Source organism: Papio anubis, chromosome 4 (assembly GCF_008728515.1).
Source record: "Papio anubis isolate 15944 chromosome 4, Panubis1.0, whole genome shotgun sequence".
Taxonomy (NCBI): domain Eukaryota; kingdom Metazoa; phylum Chordata; class Mammalia; order Primates; family Cercopithecidae; genus Papio; species Papio anubis.
Window position 1 is genome coordinate 19,287,780 of NC_044979.1, and position 27,819 is coordinate 19,315,598.

At 43.2% G+C, this 27,819-nt stretch overlaps 2 protein-coding genes and 1 non-coding gene across 10 annotated transcripts in view; all 3 read right to left on the reverse strand.

Annotated features, from left to right (window-relative positions):
- Positions 1–8,597, reverse strand: part of LOC101015671 (putative RNA-binding protein Luc7-like 2) — a 67,419-nt gene extending 58,822 nt beyond the window's left edge. For 2 of the 7 annotated variants that reach the window (XM_003896672.5, XM_021936324.2), the window contains exons 1-3: positions 8,121–8,234; positions 5,003–5,279; positions 2,106–3,205 (exon numbers count right to left, since the gene is read on the reverse strand). Coding sequence is in view for 1 of the 7 variants with exons in the window: in XM_017957220.3 (XP_017812709.1) it covers positions 8,121–8,181 (61 nt within the window). In the remaining 6 variants the exon portion in view is untranslated. Of the gene's footprint in view, positions 1–2,105; positions 3,206–5,002; positions 5,280–8,120 lie in introns of all 7 variants that reach the window. The other 5 variants (XM_021936327.2, XM_009203962.4, XM_017957219.3 and 2 more) reach the window with 4 other exon arrangements.
- A 13,027-nt stretch (positions 8,598–21,624) lies between these two features.
- On the reverse strand, positions 21,625–27,372 carry FMC1 (formation of mitochondrial complex V assembly factor 1 homolog). Of its 2 annotated transcripts, none has more exons than XR_001901260.3 (2): positions 26,799–27,372; positions 21,625–21,919 (listed from the first exon to the last, which is right to left on the reverse strand). XR_001901260.3 is itself a non-coding variant. In XM_003896669.5 (2 exons), the coding sequence occupies exons 1-2, from the start codon at positions 26,024–26,026 to the stop codon at positions 21,716–21,718; spliced, it is 342 nt and encodes a 113-aa protein (XP_003896718.1). In that variant the 5' UTR covers positions 26,027–26,713; the 3' UTR covers positions 21,625–21,715. The 2 variants fall into 2 exon arrangements, 1 of the variants encoding a protein (XP_003896718.1); XM_003896669.5 differs by lacking the exon at positions 26,799–27,372 and adding an exon at positions 25,889–26,713.
- Positions 26,646–26,718, reverse strand: TRNAR-CCU. Its single transcript has one exon. It is a non-coding gene; the product is annotated as a tRNA-Arg (tRNA).
- Positions 27,373–27,819: the final 447 nt, after the last annotated feature.

The following is a 27,819-nucleotide window of genomic DNA, read 5'->3' on the forward strand; positions in this document are numbered from 1 at the left end:
TTTTTTCAAATGCAGACACCTATCATAGAACTTATTACTTAAAAATAAACATTCAAGTGTAATTATTCATTCCCAATAGATTTTCAGTCAAAAGATGACAGAAGCAAATTATGTCTATAATCTCTAAGAAAAGGAAATAAAGATATAACTAAAGCAACTCAGCAACCTGGGGATACTATGCAAAGTTAAGAATCTATTGCTATAAATAATTACTATACCCTAAAGCACACCAACCAATACATATATAGAACACCATGTGCAGGGAAGCATTCCCTCTAACACCATGGAGTAAATTAAATTGTAACAGGACTTTTTCAAATACTCATACATGGTGTCCAGACTTAGGTGAATCGACTGCTTAGTCCTAGCAACATGCCCTGCCGCTCTGCTTCCATCCGTAATGCAGACTCACAGCCACTTCCCCTAGCATTTCTATCAGGCCTCTCTTTGATAAGCAGCTTCTCCCACAGTCAGGCCCCTTTTCACATTCCCATTGTGGAACCAGTTGGTGAAATCCTGCAGAACCACTGACCCCCGAGGACCAAAGCACTAAAGGAGAGGTGAGAAATTGAGCTAAATGAGGTAATTTCACCCTGGAGGTCTAGCTGGACCTCTCTAGACATCTCCTAGATCTCTCTGTCTCACAGGCTTGTATTTCTGTCCAGTCATTTCTGCTTACTGGCTTGGGTATATATATAGTTCAAACAGCTTTCCTTTCACATGAATACTCTCTGGAACAGTAATTTCCAAAGTATGAGATCTAAACAGAAGATGACTTTAAGTGTTACATGATTTTGCCAATATGACGTTTAAATACCACTCACTTAGAAAATTATTAATCACAAGAAAAAAAGTTCCCATTTGCAACAGTACTTGTTTAATAAATTTAACAACTTCTAATTTTTAGCACAGGAAGCCTAAGTGACAAGAGTCTAGTTAACAAAACACAATAATTACTATACTTTAGGGTATAGTAATTATTTTGTTTTCATTGTATTTATTTTTATGGTGGTATAAACTTTCATTTTAAAATTAACTTAAAATTTTTAGAAAGTGAGTTGACATAAAGGAAAACATTAAATAAATAGAAAACAGTAAAAAATAATAAAGGCAAGGCCAGGCATGGTGGCTCACACCTGTAATCCTAGCACTTTGGGAGGCCAAAGCAGGTATATCACTTGAGGTCAGGAGTTTGAGACCAGCCTGGCCAACATGGCGAAACCGCATCTCTACTAAAAATACAAAAATTGGCAGGGCGTAACAGTGCACACCTGTAATCTCAGCTACTCGGGAAGCTAAGGTAATCGCCTGAACCCGAGAGGTGGAGGTTGCAGTGAGCCAAGATCAGGCCGCTGCAGTGAGCCAAGATCAGGCTACTGCACTTCACGCCTGGGTGACAGAGACTCTGTCTCAAAAAAATAAATAAAAATAAATAATAATAAAGGCAGTAAGTGTGACAAACATTTGGGAAACATTTATCTAGAAGAAGGTTTCTCAAACTTTTAATGTGTATCAGAATCACCTGGAAGGTTTCTAAAAACATAGATTACCAGGGCCTATTCCCAGAATTTCTGACTCAGTAGGTGGATCCAAGAATTTGCATTTCTAACAATACAAGGTGATGCTGAGGTGATGCTGAATTGCTGGTCCAAGGACCACACTTTGAGAATAACTAAACCAGAACAGTGACCGACAAGCTTTTTGTTAAAGAGTCAAATGATAAATGTTTCAGGTTTGCAGGCCATATGACTCTGTTGCAACCATTCAACTCTGTTGTCATAAGCCAAAGCAGCCACAGACAATATGTATATGAATTGGCATGGTTGTGTTCCAGTAACACTTTATTTACCAAAAGCAGGAGGCCATAGTGCCAGTCCCTGATCTAAAACATACCCTCAAGTAACTTTAACTATTAGTTAAACTATTAAAGTTACTTTAAGAGAAGAGTCTACCGTTTAAACAAATAGCAGGGCAGAATACAGAAAAGAACAGCCAGGTAATTACTATAGATACTATCCAATAATTATCAATTAACTCTTAAAAGAAAAAACTGGGGTCTGCAGAAATCTAAGGTATTAAGAAGATTAAAAACAAAAACCATTTACCATATTCAGGAGACAAGATTCAGCAAGGGCAGCTGGTTAAATTCCTTTCATGTTGAGTCAAGTAAGTCAAACATCAGTTGTACATGGTTCACAACTACATTGGAACATATGGGTCAATACTGAGTGCTTTTTGGAAAAGAAGTTTTAAAGATTCTTTTCTATGCTAATAGCAAAATATGACATTCAGTTGAATGGACTTCATGTTACTTTCTGACGGCTTTGACTTCTCAAAGTCCTAAGTTATTTAGTTCAAACAAAAACATGGAGCTGCAGATGATTTCAGAGTTTTTACAAATTACTTTCCTCTATATCCTCAATAATCTTGCAAAACTGATCTATGTTGGCCCTGCCTCCCAATATCTACTCTAGCTGCTGCGAGTGCATGACAACCTAAACAAAAAGGAAACAGAATAGCTTTTCTGCAAGTTCTGAATTCACAAGATTCCAGTCAGAAACTTACCCTCATTTACTCCCTCATTCTTTTTCCAGCAAGATGTTCCAACTTCATCTTCTTATAGTTTCTTAGTAGACTGATTAAATTATGTCAAACTGCTTGTTTCCTCAAGAACTCTACATAGTAACAGCAGCAGGCTTAAGGATTCAGTCCTTTTCAAGCATTTTTCTGGAATTCCATCTTTGGGGAGTACCTGCCTCCTTTAACTAGTCTTGCCCACTTACTGACCTTTAGTTTTAAACCTGTTTTCTCAATCCTCCTGCTTGCTGAACTCACAGCAACTTTAAGCTTCAATGCGTTGTATGAACCACCTGTTACTGAAGAGTACCTGATTCACTAAACCTGACCTTGATCCATGACACCTCATGGCCATTGAATTCCTATTGCCCATCTTGAACATGTAGAACACTACCGTCTATCCTTATATGACAACATCCAACCTAAACGAAAATAAAGAATTTACTTGCTCCTTATAGAACTGATGCAGAAATAGACAAAATGATTTTTCTTTGTTTTGCTTATATTTACCTGAAGTAAAAGAATGTCTCAGAAGCATATGCTTACTTGAGGAGAGCTAAACAACTGTAGAGAATCCAGGAACGATGCAATGTTATATGAAGTGATACTTTTATTGTTTTCTGGGCTGCTGTGTAGATAGAAATATTATTCAGAGTTCAAAATGCAAAATGAGGAAAACTTTTCTTTTTTCATTGATTCACTATGCAGGTGCTTTCAGTGTTTTGGATATGCCTGAAACTCTGATAAAGTTAAACAGTTAACTGAAACTCAGAGAAACTACTGTTTAATCCTATAGAATTCCTTATATTAAAGAATTTACAAGCTCTAGACTAAGAAATATCCTGTTGTTATTTCAAAAACGTCTGCTTATACATTAAAGGCTCCGCCTCCTTCACTTAAAATGAACAATCCAAGTGGAATAAAAGAATGGCTTATAACTCACCAAAAAATAATATGGTTCATTATGTTAATGAGAAAAAAATTAAGAGAAAATGTTTTCAATGTTGATGAAAAGTCAAGGAACACAGATTACAGTAAAGATGATTTTATAAATAAAATCCATTAAAGAACGCACTACTTCAAACTTTGGTTTCGTAATTTTGCAGAAAGGCACAAATGTCATACTATCCTACAGATTATATGGGTATGTATTACTAATCTTACATTAGCAACAGGTAAATGGCTTTCCTAACTGTATTTTCCTGGGTATGAGATGAGTGTGAGTATCCTTTCAGTTTTATATCCCACAAACTATAACTACTGTACAACTGATCAGCAAAAATATTATGATTAATATATTAACTGAGTAAGTATATCCTACAATTTAGAAAGATTACCTACAATTTAGAAAGATTAACATTTAAAATAGTTAAAATTATTGAAAGTTTTAACTTGCCCAAAACAGTCCCTAACCATAAGAGACAACTAATGATGCTATAAAATTCTATCTAACGTTCCTAGTCTACTTGTTGTTTTGGAGGGCAGGCTGCCACTCCTGGCCTATTTTAATCTTTCAAAGGTGGTCTCTGCTCCCATTTAAAGGTAAAAGCAATTAAGAGATACAGAACCCTCAGAATTACCTTCTGTAACTTACCTAATTTCTAACCTTAAAATGTAATCTAGGCTGGGAGTGGTGGATCACCTGAGGTCAGGAGTTCGAGACCGGCCTGGCCAACGTGGAGAAACCCCGTCTCTACTAAAAATACAAAAATTAGCCAGGCATGGTGGTGGCCACCTGTAATCCCAGCTACTCGGGAGGCTGAGGCAGGAGAATCACTCGAACCCAGGAGGTGGAGGTTGCAGCAGTGAGCTGAGATTGTGCCACTACATTTCAGCCTGGGCGACAGAGACCCTGTCTCAAAAAAAAAAAAAAAAAAAAAAAAAAATGTAATCTAAATCCACAGCCTCAATTTTCTTTAATTCTTATTGCATGCATCTTCCTAGACTGCTGGGATCAAGACCAGAGACTTATGACCAAATCATATTCGTTGGCAAAGGGGCTTTAGCTAAGGAACATCCTTGCAATTAATCCAACTGAGTAAAAATGATCCTAGTCTGCGTGAGGGGAGTGGGTTCTTCCAATCGTCACACAGACAATTCTCAAAACTGTTTCTTGGATTTTCCTGTGCACCTCTTCCCTGCTTTCAAATAGAATGAATATGTTTAGGGAAAACAAATTATCCCTCTCCCCCGTGCTAATACTAACAACTAAAACAGAAAGATATTTATAAAACGTAATGAAGCATAAATAAGATAAAATAAGATACCAGTAATTACTATCTACTTACAGCTCCTCCTTTCTAAAAAAACTTAAAATATATTTATTTTTTAACATTTCTGAGTATAACATAGGAAATTATTTGGTTTCCCATATAACAAATTACAGATTTAACTTGAGGCAAAAAAGGTTAAGTAAGTGACTTACCCAAGGTTACAATTAGAGGTACAGCTGGGGCTAGAAACCAGGTCTCCTGAGTCTCAGCCCAGTGCTCTTTTCCTTAGCCCATGATGCCTTATCAGAAAAATCCAAATACAGTCAGACCCCCAGTTATATGGGTATGAGTTACACTGATTCACATATACAAACTTTATATAGTGTGACCAATGTTTCAACTCACGCGGTACCCTGCTTCCATTTATGCAGTATGCCAGGCATCGGCACGATTTTCAGTGGCACACAGGCGGTTGCCACCACCAGGGCCCTAGGCAAAATTGCAAAGAAGGCAGAGTTTGTCTTTGGCCCTCCCACTTCCCTTATGCATTCCTCTCCCACCTCCTGGCAGTCCCCCTGCCCAGCCTCCCGGCACCATCATGCTGCCCTCAGATCGTCTGAAGCCCCCAACTTCCACCACTCACCCAGGAATGCCCTTTCTTGAAGTGCCCAGTGATCCAAAATTACCTCTCCAATTCCCTGCTAACAAAATTCCTACTCCTAAGGATTCCAGTGAAGTTTAGGTAATCTAAATGATTAACTGCTTTATGTAATTCAAGTTAAGGTATATTTAACTAACAGACTTAAATCTCCAATGAATTTTAAAAGGAACTAATTAAAAACTGTTGGGAAGGGGAGGAGGAAGAAACCTTGAGGGGGTGAGGAGGTAATGTTTTCCCAAAGCCCCAGGACTCTTGTGCCACTTCAGATTCCTTCACAGACAGGACACTAAGGGCTGAGGGGGTCATTGCCACCTTGAACCCCACTACCAAAAAAGAGAGTAGCTGCTTTATAGTCTCTGGAATTTTTTTTTTAAAAAAGGACAGAGTTGCCTTAAATACCCTCCTACCTACCTTTTCCATCTCTCTCCCACCTCCTGGATCCCCATTTCCACCTCTTAGTGCCAAAGACACCCAACAGCGTTCCCATAAGCTGTTTGTGTGTCCAATACAAGGCTTCCCATTAAATGGTTTCAAATTACATGGTGTTATTCAGGGGACGTTTCCATGTTCCCCTATCCCTGGGTAACTTGAAGTTGACTGTACGCTAAAAAAGAACAATCCTAATTATTAGAAGTCCTGAATCATAAAATGATATATATAAACTCATTAAATGGTAAGAAAAAAAAAAAAGTTCTGATTCTTACTTTGCATATATAGGATTTTGATATCTAAAAAAAACTCCACTCAATTATTTTTCCTTGAAAGTAGTTCTGACCCAATACAACAGTGAAAATCCAGTCATTTCAGCTAAACAATACTGTGGACTCGTAAATATGAGTTCAATCATAAATCCTCTAAGTCTGAAGGTCAAAAAAAAAAAAAAATCCAGTAACAGACACATAAAAAAATACACAAAGTGGATTTTAAGAAATCCATGTTTCTGCTGACTACACACACAGAAATATATATATTTAAATTTAGCTTTGCAATACTAGATGGGCTGCCTAATTCAGAAACTTATCAGGAGATGGTTTACCTTGATTCAACTACCCTCCCAGTAAAACTAAGAAATCCAATCCATGAAGAAGATCCCAAAAATGGTATCCATCAAGGATTAAAAGGATCATGTAAAGCAAGTCTTAAATAATTTATTTAATTTTATTACACAAATTATTCTGTTAGCTAGGATCCAATGAAGCCCGTTCCCAATACCCTCTCTCATGTTGGAAAAGGAGGAATGTTAAGACATGCTGCAGTGATAAAGCAACCATTCTTATTTAAACGTGAGAAATGGTAACAGTTAAGTTTCTCCAGTGGCATTTTTAAGTTAATGTTAAGTTTCCATACAAAACTAATTTCCTTCACAATCTTTCCTCTCTACACAACAAGTAGGTTTGCCATCTATACCTATTTGTCCATATGTTCTACAAAGAAAAGTTCCCAATATGGGTTTTTATTAAAACTGAAAATGTGAACACTGAAAAGCCACTCTATGCGCTGCTGAAAGATTTGAATGCAATGAAGTTTTTAAAATCTACTCATATTTTGCTGTAAAGCACTCATGTAAATTAAAAGAATAACTTAAAAACTAAATTTAAGATGTGCCTTTTCTCTTAAATCAATACACTTAAATAACTTGTCAAGAAAAAAAGCATTTCCTAAGTGGCTAAGAAACTATCTGCCTCAACAAACAACACATAAAAACTACCAAAGATTTTGCTGTGTTAAGAAAGTAATGAACTAGACCTTTCCTACATATTTAAATGGATTTAAGTTGAATTTGAGAGTACATTACTAATTATCATCACCAAAAAAGCAATAGCATTTCATCATTTTATTCAGATATTCTCTTTATGACAAAGGATAATCCAGCAATTAAGGGCTTTCTATACAGAATCTAAACTAAGCGCCTGAAAGGATCTTTGTTCTCCTCAATTCTACTTCACTGGGTACCAAATTTTCAAAATCGTTCTATTTGGGGCACATGCAAGATTTGTCAATATTTACTGAACAAAGCCTCTATTAAATTGTCTAACAAAATGGAGGTCTCTCGGAAAAACAGGCCATAACATGCTCCTTCTCACAAAATGGGGCCAAACACACCCACTTAAGAAACCATGGTTTGGGTCAGATTTTCCATAAAAATGGTTGTTTCTGTGGGGCTCGAGGGTGCATCTCTGGGACTGGGTTAGTAATAAAGGTTTCCTCCTCACCCAGGAAGAGGAGGAGGGGGAAGCTTCTCTCTAGGTACTCTGGAGGACGGCGGCGAGGGATGATCCCAAAGCTCTGGGTTAAGGAATCAGATCGGGGGTGGAGGCCTTAGCCGTCCGCAGGTACCTAACCAGCGACAAAACTGGCCCCCCACTACGCAAGAGAGACGCGGGCTCTCCCGTCCCAGCCAAGTCAACATTAAAAGCACAAACTCTCCTTTCTGCCTCCAGGCCCCGCCTCACCCCATTGGCAGCAGTTCCCGCCAATCCGCATGGTCACCGCCCCCCATGCCCGCCTGCCAAGCCCTGATTGGATGGGACGGGGGCCGGGGACCTCGTGTTACCAATCTGGGAGCCCCTTACTCAGCCACACGCGCGCGCCCAGGTGCGCCCTCAGAACCCCTTCCCTTCGCCGTCCCCGTCCCCTCCCCCACCCCCAGGGCCCTGGCAGAGACTTACCGTCCCGGGAGGTGCCCATCAACTGGTCCAGCATCGCGCGCATCTGGGCCTGCGCCGACATGGCGGCGGCGTAGCGGGCGGACGGGCGGGGGTGGGGCGCAGACCGGGCCCTTTTGGGCGGGGGAATAAGGGGAAGGGATGGGGGAAGGTGCGCTGCTGTCTCGGTGGCCGCCGCCGCCTCGAGGCGTGCGGAAAGGGAGCCGGAGGGGTTGCGAGAGAGTCCGGACTGCGCTCCTCACGACGACGTGTACGTGGAAGACGACAGCCCCCGACAGCGACCCTCGTGCCCTCACTCTCCGTCCGGTTCTTGGGACAGAAGCGACACGGGCCAAGCGAGCTCTCGCCTTCAACACCGCCACCCGCCAGAAGCCGTCAACCCCCCCTCCAAGCTCTGACGCTGCTCGCCGCCACCGTCGCCACGACGGGAGCGCGCACGCTCCTCGCGCTCAGTCGTTTCCCGCGGGGGCTCCACCAACTGGCATCCAGCTGTATCGCTCCGCCCGCCCCTCCCGAGTGGAGTTCCACCCTAACGGCTCTGGGCGCGTGCACGCGCGCTCCTCCCGTCCCTTTACCCTGGATCTCGCGATATTCTGGTTCCTTAACTGACTGTCCAAGCCGGATCCGCCCCGAGGCGCCAAACCTTAGGCTCCCTCCGAGCTGTAGGACTGGCGGCTAAGGCTGCGCGGCCCGCGGTGATGGCGATTCAGACCCAAATTAGCAAAATGCGCTAGAGGCTTAGCCTGGGCAGAAAGTAAGTAGAGACCATGCCCATTGCAGACCCGACTGCGGTCAGCCTCCTTGGCGTCTGAGGTGGGCGTGCTCGGGGCGAACGCCCGCCCCGAGTGGCGTGGACGCGTCCTGGTTCTCGTGCCCTTTTTCCGGCCGGGAGCAGCCCTGTCTCGCCGCCGCCGGGGCCGCGTTCCTTCCGTTGCGTGGGGCTTTAAGGCTCCTCGGCTGGGAAGTGTCAACTTCAGGAGAAAGCATCCAAAAGTAGTACCCTAAGAAACAGGCGCGCCGACCCATTCGGATTCATCGTTACCTACAAGGTCGCGGGCGGCTTAGTCTGAATGTGAAACCATCAAAACTCAGTGTATTCTGAGCTACTGGGGAGGCGATCTCGTGGAGCAGGAAGCCAGCGGCGCTGACCGCAGGGAAGCCTGGGTTCTGAAGCCCGGCCCGTGACTGGGGCCTTGGCTTTAGTTCTACCCCTCGTAGGGCTCGTGGAGGTGGTCACATGTCTCCTATGGCGTGGCTGTGAGAACAAACTGGAATAAAATACTTAGCCCAGAGCCTTTCCCTGGTGTTTCTAAAATCTGTTTTAGTGAAATATTTATTCCTTGCCGGGCGCGGTGGCTCACGCCTGTAATCCCAGCACTTTGGGAGGCCAAGGGACGCGGATTGCCTGAGGTCAGGAGTTCAAGATCAGCCTGGCCAACGTGGTGAAACCCTGTCTCTACTAAAAATATATAAATTAGCCGGGCGTGATGGCGGGCGCCTCCCCAGTTACTCGGGAGGCTGAGGCAGGAGAATCGTTTGAACCTGGGAGACGGAGGTCGCAGTGAGCGGAGATCACGCCACTGCACTGCAGCCTGGGCGACAGAGGGAGACTTCGTCTAAAAAAAAAATTCCTTAAGTAAGACATATAGGTCTGTGTGCAGGAAGAAAAGTTGCTTAAAAAATTTAAAACTAAGAAAAATTAATGAGTTAATAAAATCAAATGTTTAAGAAGACAGGCACTTTCTAGATACTTTGAAAGGAAATTATTAATAGAGATTTGTGTTCCGTTAACATATATTTATCGCCTTGTAACTGTTATTAGCAGATCAGTAAGAAACATGAATAGTAGTAATAGTCCCAAAATCCCTTTAAATGTATATTGCAGCTGGAAGCGATGGCTCATGCCTGTAATCCCAGCACTTTGGGAGGCAGAGGCGGGGGGGATGACCTTCAGGTCGGGAGTTCAAGACCAGCCTGACCAACATGGTGAAATTCAATCTCGACTAAAAATACAAAAATTAGCCGGGCATGGTGGCGCGCGCCTATAATCCCAGCTACTCGGAGGCTGAGGCAGGAGAATCACTTGAACCCAGGAGGTGGAGGTTGCAGTAAGCTGAGATCATGCCACTGCACTCCAGCTTGGGGATAGAGCAAGACTCTATCTCAAAAATAAATGCATATTGGGCCAATAAAAATTTTTGAGGCCAGACGCGGTGGCTCACACCTGTAATCCCAGCACTTTGGGATACCAAGGTGGGTGAATCATGAGGTCGGGAGTTTGAGACCAGCCTGGCCAACATGGTGAAACCCTGTCTCTACTAAAAATAGAAAAAATGAGCTGGGTGTGGTGGTGTGCGTCTGTAATCCCAGCTACACGGGAGGCTGAGGCAGGAGAACTGCTTGAACCCAGGAGGCAGAGGTTGCAGTGAGCCGAGATGGCACCACAGCACTCCAGCCCGGGTGAGTGTTAGACTCCGTCTCAAAAAAAAATTTTTTTTTTAATCACGTTATCTTTAGTAATAGACAAAATAGCTTCTCTTCAGTTATTCAGAGAACTCTGAATTCCAAACTCCAAATACTAGGATATCCTTTGGGAACTGATTACAATAATAGAAAAATGTGGAAATTGATATGTCTTAGAGGGATGCACTATTATGTACACAATGTGATCTGACCCTGAAAAACAATGTATTTAGGGAAATACACTAAAACGAATAATTATGTTTTGGTGAAGAGATTTGAGTTCTTGTTTACATTTTAGATGTCTCTTATAAATAGCATATAATTGGGGATTAAAAATAGTCTATACAATACATAATGATCAAAACTGAGGAGTGAAATTGAGGAATGACTTAAGTGATGTTCACTCTTTGAAGCATTATTTATATTCATGTAATTACTCCTGTGTTTGGGTTTAAAACTCTTATTTTTGTCTATTTGTCTCACCTCATTTCTTATTTTTGTCTATTTATCTCACCTATTTCATGTTTTTCTCATCTTTCTTGCCTGATTTTTACTCATTCCAATTTTTTCCACTCTAGTAGTGTGGAAGTTTCATTTTATTATATTTTTGTTCTTTCAGTGATTACCCTAGAAGTTATAATGTGTATCCTTAAGGTATCAAACTCTAATTTAATCAATACTTTTATACCCCCCTCCCCCAAGAGAAGTAATACAAGAAACCTAGAACACTAACTCCATTTACTCTCATCCCAAGTTACATGCTCTAGTTACCAGGTCTTATTTTTTAAAACCAAGTTTTATATAATCAGTGTTCTTTATTTACCACTTATTTTGCTCTTCATTCCTTCGTAAATCTCTGCCTGTCCACCTGGGATCATTTCCCTTTTGTCTGAAGTTTATCCTTTACCACAGGAGTCAGCAAGCTACGGTCCACAGGCCAAATGCAGCCCACGGCCTATTTTTGTGAATAAAGTTTCATTTGAATACTGCCAGGCTCATTCATTTACATATTGTTAATGGTTGCTTTTGCCCCACAGTAGAGTTGAGTGGTCTGTGAGGGATCCCATACTGTGTGGCCTACAAGACTCAAATATTTACTATCTGACTGTTTTGTTTTGTTTTGTTTTTAAGACAGGGTTTCACCATGTTGGCCAGGCTAGTCTCAAACTCCTGACCTTAAGTGATCCACCCGCCTCAGCCTCCCAAAGTGCTGGGATTACCAGGGTGAACCACCGTACCCGGCCTGACTATAAAGTTTGCCTCCCTTGCTTCAGGGTTTGCTTTTGTGTTGGTCGGCTAGTTGGGAGAAAGCTCCCATTTTGTTTATCTAAAAAGATCTTTATTTTGCTTTAAATTCTAGATGGATATTTTTATCAACTAAATCCAAGGTTGGAGGTTCTTTTTTTTTTTTTTTTTTTTTTTTTGAGATAGGGTCTTGCTCTGTCACCCAGGCTGGAGTGCAGTGGTGAGATCTTGCCTTGGCTCACTGCAGCCTTGGCTTCCTAGGCTCAAGTGATCCTCCCACCTCAGCCCCCCAAGTAGCTGGGACTGCAGGTATGCACCACCACACTGAGCTAATTTTTAAAATTTTTCTTGTAGAGACAACATCTCCCTATGTTGCCCAGGTCGGTCTGGAACTCCTGGGCTCAAGCAATCTGCCCACCTCAGCCTCCTGAAGTGCTGAGATTACAGGTGTGAGCTACCACGCCCAGTGGTTATTTTCTTTAGGCACATACATTCTACATGACCTTTTACCCTCCACTGCTCCTAAGAAGTTAGTTCTGTTTTTCACTCTTTTAAAGATAGCTGACTACTTTATCATGCTATGGACTCACTGAACAATGAGCCTTCATTCATTCATTGAGAATCCATCAACTAACATCTTTTGTCAATTTAGGAAATTCTTAGCTCTTACCTCCTCAGATATTGCCTCTCTCATCAACTTCTGGACATTTAAATACATGCATATTAGATAGTTTTCACTGTATCCTCTCTCATCTCTTTACTCTCAGTTTTGCACTTTTACCTTGGTCTTTCAAAGCTGATGCCTTTTTCTGACAAATTTTATAGTTCACTAATCTCATTATAGAGCTGTATCTAATTTGTTAAATACATCAGTTGAATTATTTTTCAGTTCTAGAATTTGTATTAGGTTCTTTATCAAACCTATAATGTCATTTTATAGTTTCTGGTTCCCTGATGAAATTTCCAAGCTTGGCTGCTTCTTTGACCTTAGTGAACAATTGTTGTGTAATCTGAGTTAGCCAATTCTAATATCTTAAGGTTTTTTGTGGTCTGTTGTTCGTGTTGGTTCTCACATATGAAATCTTTTCTTGTGTGTCTGGTTTTCTTTGTGTGCTGAACATGTATTTGTAAAAAAAAAAAAAAAAAAAAAAAAAACCAGTTATAGAAATAATATAAGCCCTAAGTATAGGATATAATCCTGTCTTCCTCCAGAGAGGATTTTTATTTTACTTTGTTAGGTAATTGAAGAGATTACTAGTCAGGAACCACCATAATACAGGTTCAAGGCCTCATTTTCTCTTGACCAACAAATGACAAAAATCTGGGCGGAAAGTCTGGCTAGGAGGCTGGGTGGGCACCATGGCTCACACCTGTAATCCCCACACTTTGGGAGATCCAGGCAGGAGAATCACTTGAGGCCAGGAGTTTGAGACCAGCCTGGGCAACATGGAGAAACCCTGTCTCTACAAAAAGTAAAAAAATAAAATAAAAATTAGCAGAGCATGTTGTGCGCCAGTAATCCCAGCTACTCAGAAGCCTGAGGCAAGAGGCTCTCTTGAGCACCATGTGGTCAAGACTGCAATGAGTCATGACCTTACCACTGCACTCCAGCCTGGACAACAGAGCAAGACCCTGTCTCAAAATAAAAAAAAAAAAAAGTCCAGCAAGATTTTTGTTTTGTTTTATTTACTTCCAATTCACATTTGGGATTGAATTTCAGGGTCCGAGCTTAAAGTGGGTGTGATTTATTAGAGTCCCTACCTTTGTGAGCCTAAACTGCTTTTTTTCTCTCAGTCCTACAGCCCACTCAAAGTGTAGCTCGGTTTCAATACTGAAGCTGTTTCTACTAAATTGGCAAATGCTGGCAGGGTATGGTGGCTCATACCTGTAATCCCAGCACTTTGGGAGGCCAAGGCCAGTGGAGAACTTGAGGTCAAGAGTTCGAGACCAGCCTGGCCAACATGGTGAAACCCCATCTCTACTAAAAATAAAAAAAATTAGCCGGTTGTGGTGACACGTGCCTGTAATCCCATCTACTCTGGAGGCTGAGACAGGGGAATCGCTTGAACCCAGGAGGCAGAGGTTGCAGTGAGCCAAGATCGCACCACTGCACTCCAGCGTGGGTGACAGAGCGAAACTCTGCTTCAAAAATAAATAAATAGACAAATGCCATCCAGCCAACAATGTGTCTTTGTGTGCTACACTACTTGTCTTGGTTGTCTTCTCCTATGTTCTGACCCAGCATTTCACTATTAGTTTTATTAGCTCTTTAATGATTTTAAGAATTTAAAAAAATTTTTGACTTTTTTTTCAGTTGTCTTCAACAGAAGGGTCACTCCAAATTACCTAGACTGCCATTAACAGAATTGGAAGTTTGTTCTCCTGTTTGTACATTTTTTCAATTTTTTATTTTATTTTACTTTTTTGAGACCGAGTCTCTATCGCCCAGGCTGGAGTGCAGTGGCGCGATCTCGGCTCACTGCAACCCCCGCCTCCCAGGTTCAAGTAATTCTCCTGCCTCAGCCTCCCGAGTAGCTGGGATTACAGGTGCCAGCCACCATGCCCAGCTCATTTTTTGTATTTTTAGTAGAGACGGGGTTTTACCATGTTGCCCAGGCTGGTTTCAAACTCCTGAGCTCAGGCAATCTGCCTGCCCGCCTCGACCTCTCAAAGTGCTGGGATTACAGGCGTGAGCCACTGTGCCTGGCCTTCAATTTTTTTTTTTTTTTGAGACAGAGTCTTGCTCTGTCACCAGGCCGGAGTGCAGTGGCGCAATCTAGGCTCACTGCAACCTTTGCCTCCTGGGTTCAAGCAATTCTCCTGCCTCAGCCTCCTGAGTAGCTGGGACTACAGGCGCCTGCCACCATGCCTGGCTAATTTTTGTATTTTTAGTAGAGATGGGGTTTCACCATGTTGGCCAGGATGGTCTCTGACCTCGTGATCCACCCACCTCGGCCTCCCAAAGCAAAATGTTTAAATGTTGTAACTATGTATTCATCTTAGCATCTGAAAAAGAAAACAAAAATCTCTGTATGTCTATGTCTACATTTTAGCGATGATAACCATTCATTCCTCTTCCAGGAACAAGGTCTCAGAGGGAAACATCATGTAAAGTAGGGTTGAACTATAGACTTAAAACTAGGTAATTAAAACAGAATAGGTACAAGTAACATGTTTTGCTAGCTGTCCACAACAGACAGCTCTTCAATTTATTGTAATTTATGAACTAAATATGGTAAATAAAGGCTATTTCATACAAAGTAATATTGCAGTTATATTTGGGGCATCAGTACATACAATCAAATTTTATAAACATGGTGCCTATTAATTTTTGAGACAGAGTCTTGCTCTTTTGCCCAGACTGAAGTACAGCGGTGTGATCTCGGCTCACTGCAACCTCTGCCTCCCAGGTTCAAGCGATTCTCCTGCCTCAGCCTCCCGAGTAGGTGGGATTACAAGTGCCTGTCACCAAGCCCAGCTAATTTTTGTATTTTTAGTAGAGACAGGGTTTCATCATGTTGGCCAGGCCGATCTCGAACTCCTGACCTCAGGTGATCTGCCCGCCTCAGCCTCCCACAGTGCTGGGATTACAAGCGGGAGCCACCACACCCGATTGGTGCCTATTAATGTAGATTTTAAAGTTCAAATTTTTTGAAAATTACTATCTTTTAGTCAGATTAAATTAAAACTTACTTTACAGACTGCCTTGGATTAACCTGCCTTTGGTTCAGAGCAACACATTACTTTTCCCACCACATAATCCTAGTATGTGAACATCTTGTTCTTATCACGTTCATATTTGTATCTCTAACACTTAACCAGACAAGGAACTCAATACTTTATAGCCAGAAACATCCTGAGTTCTGGTGAAAATGTATTAATATCTGAAGCTTGTGGAGAGGAGAAATGACAAGAGCCAAACCTAAACCAAAAGAACTAAGTAATCGGTTTATTCAAGACAGGGGAATTAAAATCAGTAAGCATACAAACTATACTGCTTGAAAGAAACTTTTTAAAATAATTTGTATCTTTGAGATGGGGTCTTGCTCTGTCACCCGGGTGAGTACAGTGGCACAATCGTGGCTCACTGCTGCAGTCTCAACCTTCCATCCTCAAGGGATCCTTCCACCTCAGCGTCCTGAGCAGCTAGGATTACAGGCATGCGGCACCATGCCCAGCTAATTTTTTTATTTTTATTTTTGTAGAGAAGGTGTCTACTTACGTTGCCCAGGCTGGTCACAAACTCCTGGCTCCAAGCCATCCTCCTGCCTCAGCCTCCCAAAGTGCTGGGATTAAAGGTGTGGGCGACCATGCCTGGCTTTTTTTCTTTTGTAGAGATGGTCTTTCTCTGTCACCCAGGCTGGAGAGCAGTGGCTATGATCATAGCTCCCTGCAGCCTCTAATTCCTGGGCTCAAGTGATCTTCCTACCTCAGCCTCCTGACTATGGGGGCATGCCACCACACCTGGCTAATTTTTACATTTTTTCTAGAGACAGGGTCTCATTATGTTGCTCAAGCTGGTCTCAAACTTCTGGCCTCAAGCAATCCTCCCATCCAGGCCTCCCACTGTGCTGGGATTACAAACAGGAGCCACCTCCCCACACTTTTGTTTTAAGAGTGAAAAGGTAAGGGTAGCTAAGGTAGTTTCACTCATATAGTAGGCATTCAAAAATCTTTGTTGAAGGAAGAAAAGAGAGAAAGTGAGATTTAACCTGAAATCCTGAAGAATGAATAGGAAAGAGCTACTGAAGGGGAGTATGATTGGAAGAACTTTCCCTGTATAAGGAACAGCAAAATGTTGAAATCAAGACGACGGCTCCCAGTAACTGAATTTCTGTATTCAGTTCTAGCTGGACTGTCAAACACAGAGAATAGAGATGAAGCTGAAGAGGTCCGGCAAAGGCTAGGCCCTGGAGGTTCTTGTTAAAGTCTTACTTTGAAGGGTTCTGAGTAGAATGACAAGATCAGATCTGTGTTGCATAGGGGAAAATGGACTTGAAGAGAGCACAATTGGAGGTAAAAGGGACCAATTAGGGAGGGCAGTGGTTAAGGGAAGAGATGTAAGAGGTCTACACTAGGATAGTAGCGACAAAAATTGAAGGCCTTGTTGGGAGATAAAATCTGATTTAGTGAATGTTTAACTGAAGATATGAAGGAGAGAAAGCAGTAAAGAATAACTTAGATTTCTGGCTTCAGGGACTGAGTGAAAGTGTCATTGAACTGATAGGGAATAATACCAGGAGAGACTTGTAGGGGAAGATGAGGAGGTTCCATTTTGGACACACTGAATTTGAGATACCTGAGTTACCTAAGTGGTGTCATCTGCCAGGCCGTTGGACATCCAGGTCTTCACCATGCCAGAGGAGCCTGAATTGGAGTTATCAGCATTTTGAGAATAACTGAAGTCATGGAAGTGAAGGTGATCGCTCAGGGGAAACCATGTAGAGTGTGACATAAGGACCTTGGTCAGGACCCTGAGGAATACCCAACATGTAAGGGATACACAGAACATGACTGAAAAATGACTAGAGTAAGAAAAAAACAGAAGAATATGGGCCGGGCGCAGTGGCTCACACCTGTAATCTCAGCACTTTGGGAGGCCAAGGCGGGCGAATCACAAGGTCACATGGTGAAACCCAATCTCTATTAAAAATACAAAATTTATTAAAATTTATATAAATTTATATTAAAAAATATAAAATTTATTAAAAATACAAAAATTAGCCAGGTGTGGTGGCGGGCACCTGTAATCCCAGCTACTCAGGAGGCTGAGGCAGGAGAATCACTTGAACCCAGAAGGGGGAGGTTGCAGAGAGCTAAGATCGCACCACTGCACTCCAGCCTGGTGACAGGGCGAGACTCCATCTCAAAAAAAAAAAATAATGTGGTGGTGTCATCAAAGCCAAGGGAAAAGCAGGGAATTGCCCATAGTGTCAAATGCTCCCTAGACAACAAAGATAAAAAATAAATAGGATCCACGGGGTTTGGTGTCCTGAAGGTCATCTGTACCGCTGGGTGACAGTTTTGATGGTAGTAGAGGGGTGGAAACCAGACTGCAGTGCATTGAGGATAAGTGGTGAAAAATGCAGAAAATGGATACAGAACAACAACATGGATTACTAACAAGATAAGGTGGCCAGGCGCGGTGGCTCACACCTGTAATCTTAGCACTTCAGGAGACCGAGGCGGGCGGATCACAAGGTCAGGAGATTGAGACCATCCTGGCTAACACCGTGAAACCCCATCTCTACTAAAAATACAAAAAATTAGCCAAGTGTCATGGCGGGCGCCTGTAGTCCCAGCTACTCAGAAGGTTGAGGCAGGAGAATGGTGTGAACCCGGGAGGCAGAGCTTGCAGTGAGCCGAGATCGCACCACTGCTCTCCAGCCTGGGCGACAGAGCAAGACTCCGTCTCAAAAAAAAAAAAGGTTAAGGCTCAAAATCAGTATGCTCAACAAAAGAAGCTGCCTCAAAAGAGTACATACTGTATGGCTGCATTTGGATAAAATACTAGAACAGCCAAATCTATAGTGACAATAAGCAGGTCAGTGGTTGCTGAGACTAGGTGTGGGGAAGGGGAATTGACTGCAAAGGGGCACAAGATAACTTTTGGGGGTGATGAAAATGTTACATTGGTTTACTGGGATGTTTATGACACAGGTGTATGCATTTGTCAAAATTCATTGACCTGTACACCTAAAATGGGTATATTTATTATATGTAAATGTACCTTGATACAACTTATTTTAGAAGTTTCAAAAATATAGTAAGTGAATATAATTCATTCAAGTCTTTGAATAAATTCATCCATTTGTGAAGAGGAACAGCGGGTAGTAGCTGAAAAAGCATTTGAGGTAGAGGCAGAGTAGTTTTTAGAAGGAAAAGCATATTTAAGTTATTATTATGTACATTAAGTACTATTGAAGGAGAATCCAGAGAGGGGGAGCAGCTGACATTAAAGGAGGTGAGCAAGAGACAACAAAGTGAAGAAATGCAGTAAAGTACTTTCCACTAGTGCTTTATCACTTATCACTAGACTAGTAACCAAACCTCAGGATTCCCAGGCTGGGACCTTCCAGTATAGAAAGTTTACTGCCAATACAGTTTGTGTTCTAGAATCGATTCTAACACTGAGTTCAGCTGATTATTGATGGTGCAACTATGAATAGGAGATACAGGTTGGTTATAATGTGAACAGAAATGGCCTGAGAAAATTATTTAAACCATAATAACATAATACGTATATACTTCTGAAGACTGGTGGCAGTAGGGCTTAGAAAAGGGTTCATGATAAAAGGAATGAGAATAAAGTAAAAAGATGAAAACAGTAAGATTTTCTTTTTGTTGAATACTCATTATGCACCATGCAAGTGTTGGATTTTTTTGTTTGCTTGGTTTGTTTCCGAGACAGTCTTGCTTTGTCGCCCAGGCTGGAGTGCAGTGGCGCCACCTCAGCTCACTGCAACCTCTGCCTCCCGGGTTCAAACAATTCTTGTGCCTCAGCCTCCAAAGTAGCTGGGATTACTTGCGTATGCTACAACATCTGGCTAGTTTTTTTTTGGTTGTTGTTTTTTTTTTTCTGAGACGGAGTCTCGCTCTGTCGCCCAGGCTGGAGTGCAGTGGCGCGATCTCGGCTCGCTGCAAGCTCTGTCTCCTGGGTTCACGCCATTCTCCTGCCTCAGCCTTCCAAGTAGCTGGGACCACAGGGGCCTAGTACCACACCTGGCTAGTTTTTTTGTATTTTTAGTAGAGACGGGGTTTCACTATGTTGGCCAGGATGGTCTCAATCTCCTGACCTCAAGTGATCCACCTGCCTCAGCCTCCCAAAAGTGCTGGGATTACAAGCGTGAGCCACCAGGCCCAGCCCTAAGTGTTTTATATAAACATTATTCTCATTTATTACAACAACCTTTTTGGCCTTCCCATTTAATATAAGAGGGAAAAAGCACAGGTCAACTAAACTGCCCAAGAGCATACATCTGGTAAATTATAAAAGTAGAATCACAATGTAAATATTTCTTTTTTTCTTTTTTAGAGAGAGAGTCTCACTCTGTCACCAGGCTTGAGTGCAGTGGTGCGATCTTGGCTCACTGCAACTTCCGCCTCCCGGGTTCAAGTGATTCTCCTGCCTCAGCCTCCTGAGTAGCTGGGATTACAGGCATGCACCACCACGCCCAGCTAATTCTGTGTTTTTAGTAGAGATGAGGCTTCTCCATGTTGGTCAGGCTGGTCTCGAACTCCCAACCTCAGGTGATCCGCCCACTTCAGCTTCCCAAAGTCCTGGGATTACAGGCGTGAGCCACCACGCCTGGCTTGAATTGCTTTATGAATAGTTCTGTTGAGATTGTACCTCTCCGAGTGGAGCTAAGTTATATATTCAAAAACATTTAATACATGCAATGTGTAAGTCACTGTGGAAGGTGCTTTGGAAACTGCAAAGATCACGAATGAGACATAGTCCAGGAGAAAAGAGGTTATCTATCTACCGGAAGAAACTGACATATACCATAAAGGAGCCAAAAGTAAATAAGTGTTGGCAATTCACAGAAAGAATGATTTTTGAGGAAATAAGGATATAAGAAGCAAAGGGACCCTTTAGGAGACTATTTTATTGGTTCAGCCAAAAGATTCTCAGTGCTTGAATTAGGACAGAGGCAGTGGAGACAGAGGGGGAGAAGGTTATTAGAGCTATTGCAGAAGCCGAAATTGCTGAATAATTGTGAAAAATAAGGAGAGAGAGGAATAGCAAATGAAGCCCAAGTTTCTGTCTTGGTTAGCAAGTGCATGGTGGAGCTATTTGCCCAGATAGAGAGTTCAAAAGGAGGAACAATTTGACAAGATTAGGAGACAGAAAGAGATGTCAATGTACTCATCCATCCCCCTCTGTGGATTATAGCTGAGCTGTGGCCATGTTCCTCAACCCAAGGGCCTGCACTGGTCAGGCCTGGGGAGGTGAGAACTCCCCACTAGAGTCTCTCTTAACCTATTCTGGTTCGGGCCCTGCCCAATTAAAACTAAAAGATAAAAAGACCTCTACTACTGAGAACCCCTAAGAGCTTCACCATCTTGACCTTAATTCACCCACACCTTTATGTATCCCTTTAACTCTCCTCAATGACCCTATTTGAGTGTGCCACCTATTTCCTGCCAGGACTGTAACACATCATATTTATGTATTTTTAAATGAGGTATGTATGTATAACTGTATATGTATAGGAAATATCTGGAAAGATGCACATCAAACTGTTAGTAATAGTGACCACTTGGTAATGGGGACAAGGGAGGAGGAACAAAGGAAAAGAGGCCTTCTCTTATTTTATAACATTTGAATTCCTTAAACAAAAGGCCTGTACTACTTTGTTGTTGTTGTTGCCCAGGCTGGAGTGCCATGGTGTGATCTCGGCTCACCACAACCTCCGCTTCCCGGTTTCAAGCGATTCTCCTATCCCAGCCTCCTGAGTAGCTGGGATTACAGGCATGTGCCACCATGCCCAGCTAATTTTGTATTTTTAGTAGAGACGGGGTTTTTCCATGTTGGTCAGGCTGATCTCGAACTCCCGACCTCAGGTGATCCACCTGCCTCAGCCTCCCAAAGTGCTGGGATTACAGGCTGGGATTACAGCCACCACGCCTGGCCAAGGCTTGTACTATTTTTTAAATTAAAAAAAAAAAAAATTTTTTTTAAGTAGAAAAACAACATCAGTCTAGTGCAAAAAGTTCAGTAAATTCACTGAGAGTAAACATGAAACCTCCACTTAATTCCCCTAAGAACTAGTAAACAAAATTACAGAGAAAAATCTTAAACTTAAAAAAAATTTAATGGTAAATACATATTGATAGAAATTATTCAGTTCTCCTATGAATGTAGCATCCGAGGATACTCTCCATGTTCACGGCTCCCAGCCCTTCCCTCCAGGCTGATGGGGCAACGTGAGACCCACCAAGCCAGCAGACTCCTCCACTGAGCGCTCACCCTTGCCATGAAATTCCTGATGTAGGGCCACATGTTCCCGGATGCTACGCAGGAGGCAGAGATAGGTGGCAGCTTGGAAATGAAGCTCATGTTGGGCTCTGCACAACTTTTCACTGGTGACCTAGAGAAGCAGCAAGTCAGAAACTCTTAACCCAGCTACAGATACAGGTCCACAGAGACAGATTTAATAAATAAGCATTCACTAGAGTGAAAGTAAATTGCACAGAGGAAATACAGACATGTATATATATACATGTATACTTAATACATCTGTAAAGGCACTCTATTAGTAAAGCTGACCTCTACTACATCTATAAAAGCACTCTGTAATTATTAGTAAAGCTGACCCTACTTCGGATTTTTAAAAGGAGTTGCATTGAATGTTCCTGTATTCAGTCAGTACTGCAAGAAGTCACTAGTTTCAATTCCTTCATTTTACAGATGAGGAAACTAAAGCTCAGAGATGCTCAAAGGTTGGTTAATGGTAGATATGGAAATTATAATTAGGTCACTGATCATTAATGTCACCTAAATAATATAATGTAGAACTTTCTCCCTTTCAAGCAAATAAAGGACTGCTTTATTTATATTTCTGTGACTTTGATTAATGTGGCATACACCTTTCATTACAATGAAAATTGAAAACTTGGCTGGGCGTGGTGGCTCACACCTGTAATCCCAGCACTTTGGGAGGCCGAGGCGGGCAGATCACGAGGTCAGGGGATAGAGACCATCCTGGCTAATACGGTGACACCCCGTCTCTAAAAAACAAAACAAAATTAGCTGGGCATGGTGGCAAGTGCCTGTAGTCCCAACTACTTTGGAGGCTGAGGTGGGAGAATGATGTGAACCCAGGAGGCAGAGCTTGCAGTGAGGCAAGATCAGGCCACTGCACTCCAGTCTGGGCGACAAAGTGAGACTCCATCTCAACAACAACAACAAAAAAAAGAAAACTGAAAACTTGCTTTGTCTGAAAAATGATAGCTTTGTGCTAAATAGTAAAAAATGAAGGTTTTATGTATAAAAGTAGTATGCTTATGTTCATATTACTTATTACAATTGGCCCTCCATATCCATGGATTCTGCATCTTTAGATTCAATCAACTTCTGATCAAAAATACTCAGAAAAAAATAAAGGGATGATCATGTCTTACCAAACATATGTTTTATCATTATTCCCTAAACAATGTAGTATAACAACTACTTACATAGCGTTTACATTGCACAAGGTATTATAATCTAGAGATAACAAAGTATACAGGAGGATGTGCATAGGTTATATTGCAAATACTACAGCATTTTATCTCAGGGACTTGAGCATCCGTGGATTTTGGTATCCCTGAGCAGGGCTGGGGGGTGTCCTGGAACCAATCCCCAGAGTTACTGAGAAATAGTTGTTCTTGCTCTCACCATTTGCTTATCCATCTGAAAAATCTGGACTCATGACTTTAAGAAGCTAGAAATTCCATATCCATTCCAAAGTCCCCAAATGACTCTAAACCTTTTTTCTTCATCATACTTTTGAGATTCACTGCACCCTCTTTGACTAGTTCTGTATTCAAGGCTGTGAGAAAGGGGCAGGAAAAGTGAAATGGGGATGTGTACATAACTCTGAGTGACTAAAGGAGCCATGTCCAAGTGTGGATTAATCTGGGTACCACTGCCTACATAATCCCCACCCCCACCTTTTTTTTTCTTGAGACAGGGTCTCACTTTGTTACCCAGGCTAGAGTGCAATGGCGTGAACATGGCTGTTGATCTCCCTAGCTCAAGTGATCCTCCTGCCTCAGCCCCGCAGGTAGCTGGGACTACAGATGCGTGCCACCATATCCGGCTATTTTTTATGAAAACAGGGTTTCACCATGTTGCCAGGCTGGTCTTGAACTCCTGGGCACAAGCGATCCACCCACCGCCTCTTCCCAGAGTGCCGGGATTACAGGCGTGAGCCACTGCTACTGGTCTAATCCCCTTTCTCTATTTGAATATCTAGCGTTAGAATCTGAAAACTAGAATGTGTGTGGCTTCTTGGTTTTTGAGACAGAGTCTCGCTCTGTGGCCTATGCTGGAGAGCAGTGGTATGAACATGGCTCACTGCAGCCTTGATTGACTTTCTGGGCTCAAGTGATCCTCCCACCTCAGCTTCCCAATTAACTGGAACTAGAGGATGGGACACCACACCTGGATAATTTTCAAATTTTTTGGAGAGGAGGTCTCACTACACTATATTGCCCATGCTGTTAGAATGTGGGTTTCAGGATCTGCAGATCATGTTGAAAGCAACATTCATTAGCTGCTTAAAAACATTATTAATCTGCTTTAATACAAATTTAACTTTTTAGTAATCAAAACTTTATGAGAAATCAACACCAATATCAAGCATTAACAAATCATAGCATCCATTTCTATTAATATATAAGCCTAAATGTGTGGAATTTGACATGGGAATTCTAGGTTAACGTAGGATAGAATACTGCCCTTGATTTGGTTGAGCCTGAATCATGAGGACAGAAGGGTCAGCAATAGACAGGAAACAGTAAATAGATCACAAGAACATAAAAGAGATCAAATGAAATAGAACACTGCATTTTCCCTGTGAAGGGAGGTTTCTCCCTAATAGAATCCCTTCTCCAGAGGGAAAGGATAGAGAAAATGGGATGGCTGAGTTAGCTCTGAGCCTGAAGGAAATAGAAACCATTTCCCCTATGCTCAAGTGCATTCCAGAGTGGTATTTCCAGAATGTACCATGAATTTCAGAACCATTACCAAGTCTCTCTCAAGGGTAATGGTATCCCCATAAGGTACAACTATAATCATGTCACCTCCTTAAAAATCTTAGAATGGGGCCGGGTTCGGTAGCTCGCCTGTAATCACACTTTCGGAGGCTGAGGCAGGCGGATCACCTGAGGTCGGGAGTTCAAGACCAGCCTGACCAACATGGAGAAACCCGTCTCCAAGAAAAATAAAATTATCTGGGCATGGTGTCGCAGGCCTGTACTACTTGGGAGGCTGAGGCAGGAGAATGGCTTGAACCTGGGAAGCGGAGGTTGCTGGAGGTTGCGCTGAGCCGAGATCGCAATCTTAGAATGGCTTCCCATTACATTTACAAAAAAGTTTAAATTCTTGTTCCGCCTACCACCTCATCTACCTCCACTTCATCCACCACACCCTAGGGCTAAACCACTCTCAATTGGCAATTTTTCTCCCCTTTGGCTTTCAATTGTTTAGCTTTTAAATCTGGACCCTAACCCCAATTTACTTGCTAACTCCAAATTAGCCCTCAGGTCCCTGATTAATTTCCTCCGGAAAACCTTCCCTAACTACCCCTTCTTTATACCCCAGCCCCTGTTGTCTACACCTTGAGCACTTATTTATCCTAAGTGCTTTACAGTATTGCTCCCTCAGGTGGGGAGCAAGCTTCTTAAAGGACAGGACCCATGTGCATCTGATTCTTTCTATTTAGACCAGGTTCCTAGCACAGCCCCTAAGTTATCACCTTTTAAAAACTAGGTGAATTTGAGTTCTAAGATTTTACATTCTGACGTCCACGGCTCAGAAATTCGACAGTTGATCGTTCTCCCTTTCCCAACATTGCTCAAGGGCAGCAAGTTTCCTTCCCTAAAGCCCAGTTTTTCTTTTCCGTCTCAAAAAGAAATGCTTCTTGGAATAACTTTTCTAGGGGACGGACGAGGAGATTGTTGGCCAAATGCTGTGGCTTTAAATCTAGTGACAGTACACCCTTCAAGTCCATCTTCATTCTTTAATCCCCAGCATTTCCTCTATTCCACTTTCCTGACTTTACCCTCCACAAAGGCAACAGACCAGCCAATGAAATCCTTCGGGACGGGTCCGCCCCTCTGCAGGACAGACTGACGTCCCCAGAGCGACTCTGCGCCCCCGCCGGTCCTTTGGTCCCCGAGTTTATGCCAGAGCATGGAGCCTAGGGCCTGGGTTGATTTGGTCAGAACCAGGGCTCCGTGGGAGGGTTGGCCTCAGAAATACCGGAATCAGACACCGTGCTCCCCATCCCAGCCCAGACCCGACTCTTCCTCCCTCCCCAGCACGTGGAGAACCTGGGACAGGGCTCCCGTACCCGATGTGCACGGAAAGCCTTCACAAGGTACCGATAGGCCGCGGTGTCGCGATAGGGTCGGCCGGTGGCCGCGCTCAGGTAGCGCAACTCCCGCAGAAGTCCTCGCAAAGTGCGCGCCGGGGACCCTAAGGCCGCCATTTTCCTGTCCTTCTCCGAGCCTGGTGCCCGACGGCGTCCTACGACCCTGCAAAACCCCTCCTCCCGCCCAGGCGCCTAATGGTACGGTCGGACGACTACCGGCTCCTCCTATCGACTGACTAGCAGTGGAACCGCTCACTTGTCCGTTGTACCGAGCCTTATTAATCGAAGGCCGAGGGGCGCCCTAACAAGAAAAGCAAACAAAACCCAAGCGTTAACTGACGCTACCAGGTCCTCTAACCCACAACAAGGATTTGGGTAAATAGGGGCCTTTCTTCACGACGTCATTTAAGATGCCCGTTAGCCGACCAACCGCTGAGTCTCAGGAGGAGCGGGCCCAGCGCGGGGTGTGGGTGTGGATTTGATACGGAACACGCTGAGAAGACATTTTAAAATGATTTATAGAAGGGATATCAAAAGTCAACGTACTGACGTTTCCCCAAATCCCAGGGCACCTGCGGCTCAGAGAAAGGACATGGGAGTGTGCAGATTCTCGAAAATTGCAGCTAGTAAAAACACAAACACACGCGCTTCCCATTTAAAAAAAAAAAGTAAAGTTGGCATATTTCGCTTTGTTTAGAAAGGGAAAAAAGTACTTTAAACGCCAAAAATTTCAGGCCACCCCAGATGGGACTCGAACCCACAATCCCTGGCTTAGGAGGCCAATGCCTTATCCATTAGGCCACTGGGGCTTCTGTGAGCGACGCGCTCAAGCAACATATTCAATTATTTTCCTCTTTGGTACGTCATCGTCATTTCATTTTTGCCTTACCCTATCCCACGAAACCACACCTAGCGCCCACGTGAGGGGTGACGTATGCTGGGACTTGTAGTTAGAGAACAAAAGTCCACATTACTGCGCCAAACGCTTTACCCTCGAAACTGCACCGATGCTCCGGACGTTGAACGGGCACGCGCACGCGTTTGCGTACGCGCTTGCCTGCGCAGTAGTCCCCGCGCCTGCGCAAAAGCAGGCATACGTCGTCGCGGAGCACGCGCGCTGGGTAAATTGGCCGGATATTCGAGACTCGCCCTCTGAACGTCAGCCCTGTTGGGTTTTTACCGGAAACAGTCTGACCTTTTCCGGTGTTGCGACTTTCCGGGTGGAGATTTGCTCCAGCGGCCGTTAGGTGGTGCCTGCCGCGGTCAGTTTCTGCTTCCGGTTGAAGCGTTGAGGCCATTTCCGCAGGCCGAGCGCGGTTGCTTACGCCTGTAATCCCAGCATTTTGGGCGGCCAGAGGCGGGCGGATCAGCCTCAGATCATCTTAGGTCGGGAATGTGAAACCAACCTGACCAACACGGAGAAACCCTGTCTCTGCCAAAAATACAAAATTAGCCGGGCGTGGTGGCGCATGCTTGTAATCCCAGCTACTCGGGAGGCAGAGGCAGGAGAATTGCTTGAACCCTGGAGGCGGAGGTTGCAGTGAGCCGAGATCGCGCCATTGCACTCCAGCCCAGGCAACAAGAGCGAAACTCCATCTCAAAAAAAAACATGTGCCGTGTCCTTTGAATTGGTGGGTCAGCGATAAACATGGGAGAGCGGGGAAGTAATAGTACATTGATTAGGAATTAATTTTTAAAATTAGCAGTTCATTTTTTGGTTCCGTCCCTAATTGTATAACTTGAACAAAACACTTCAGAGTCCCAGTAAACTTACCCTTACTTATAGTATCACAGGGGCTTCCCATTGTCCCTAAGTTCAGACGACATAAATTGATCCTCGCTTATATCTTAATCTTCATCTCTCACTTCGCTTCTTGTCACCCTCTGCTCCAGGTATCTCCACTTTCATT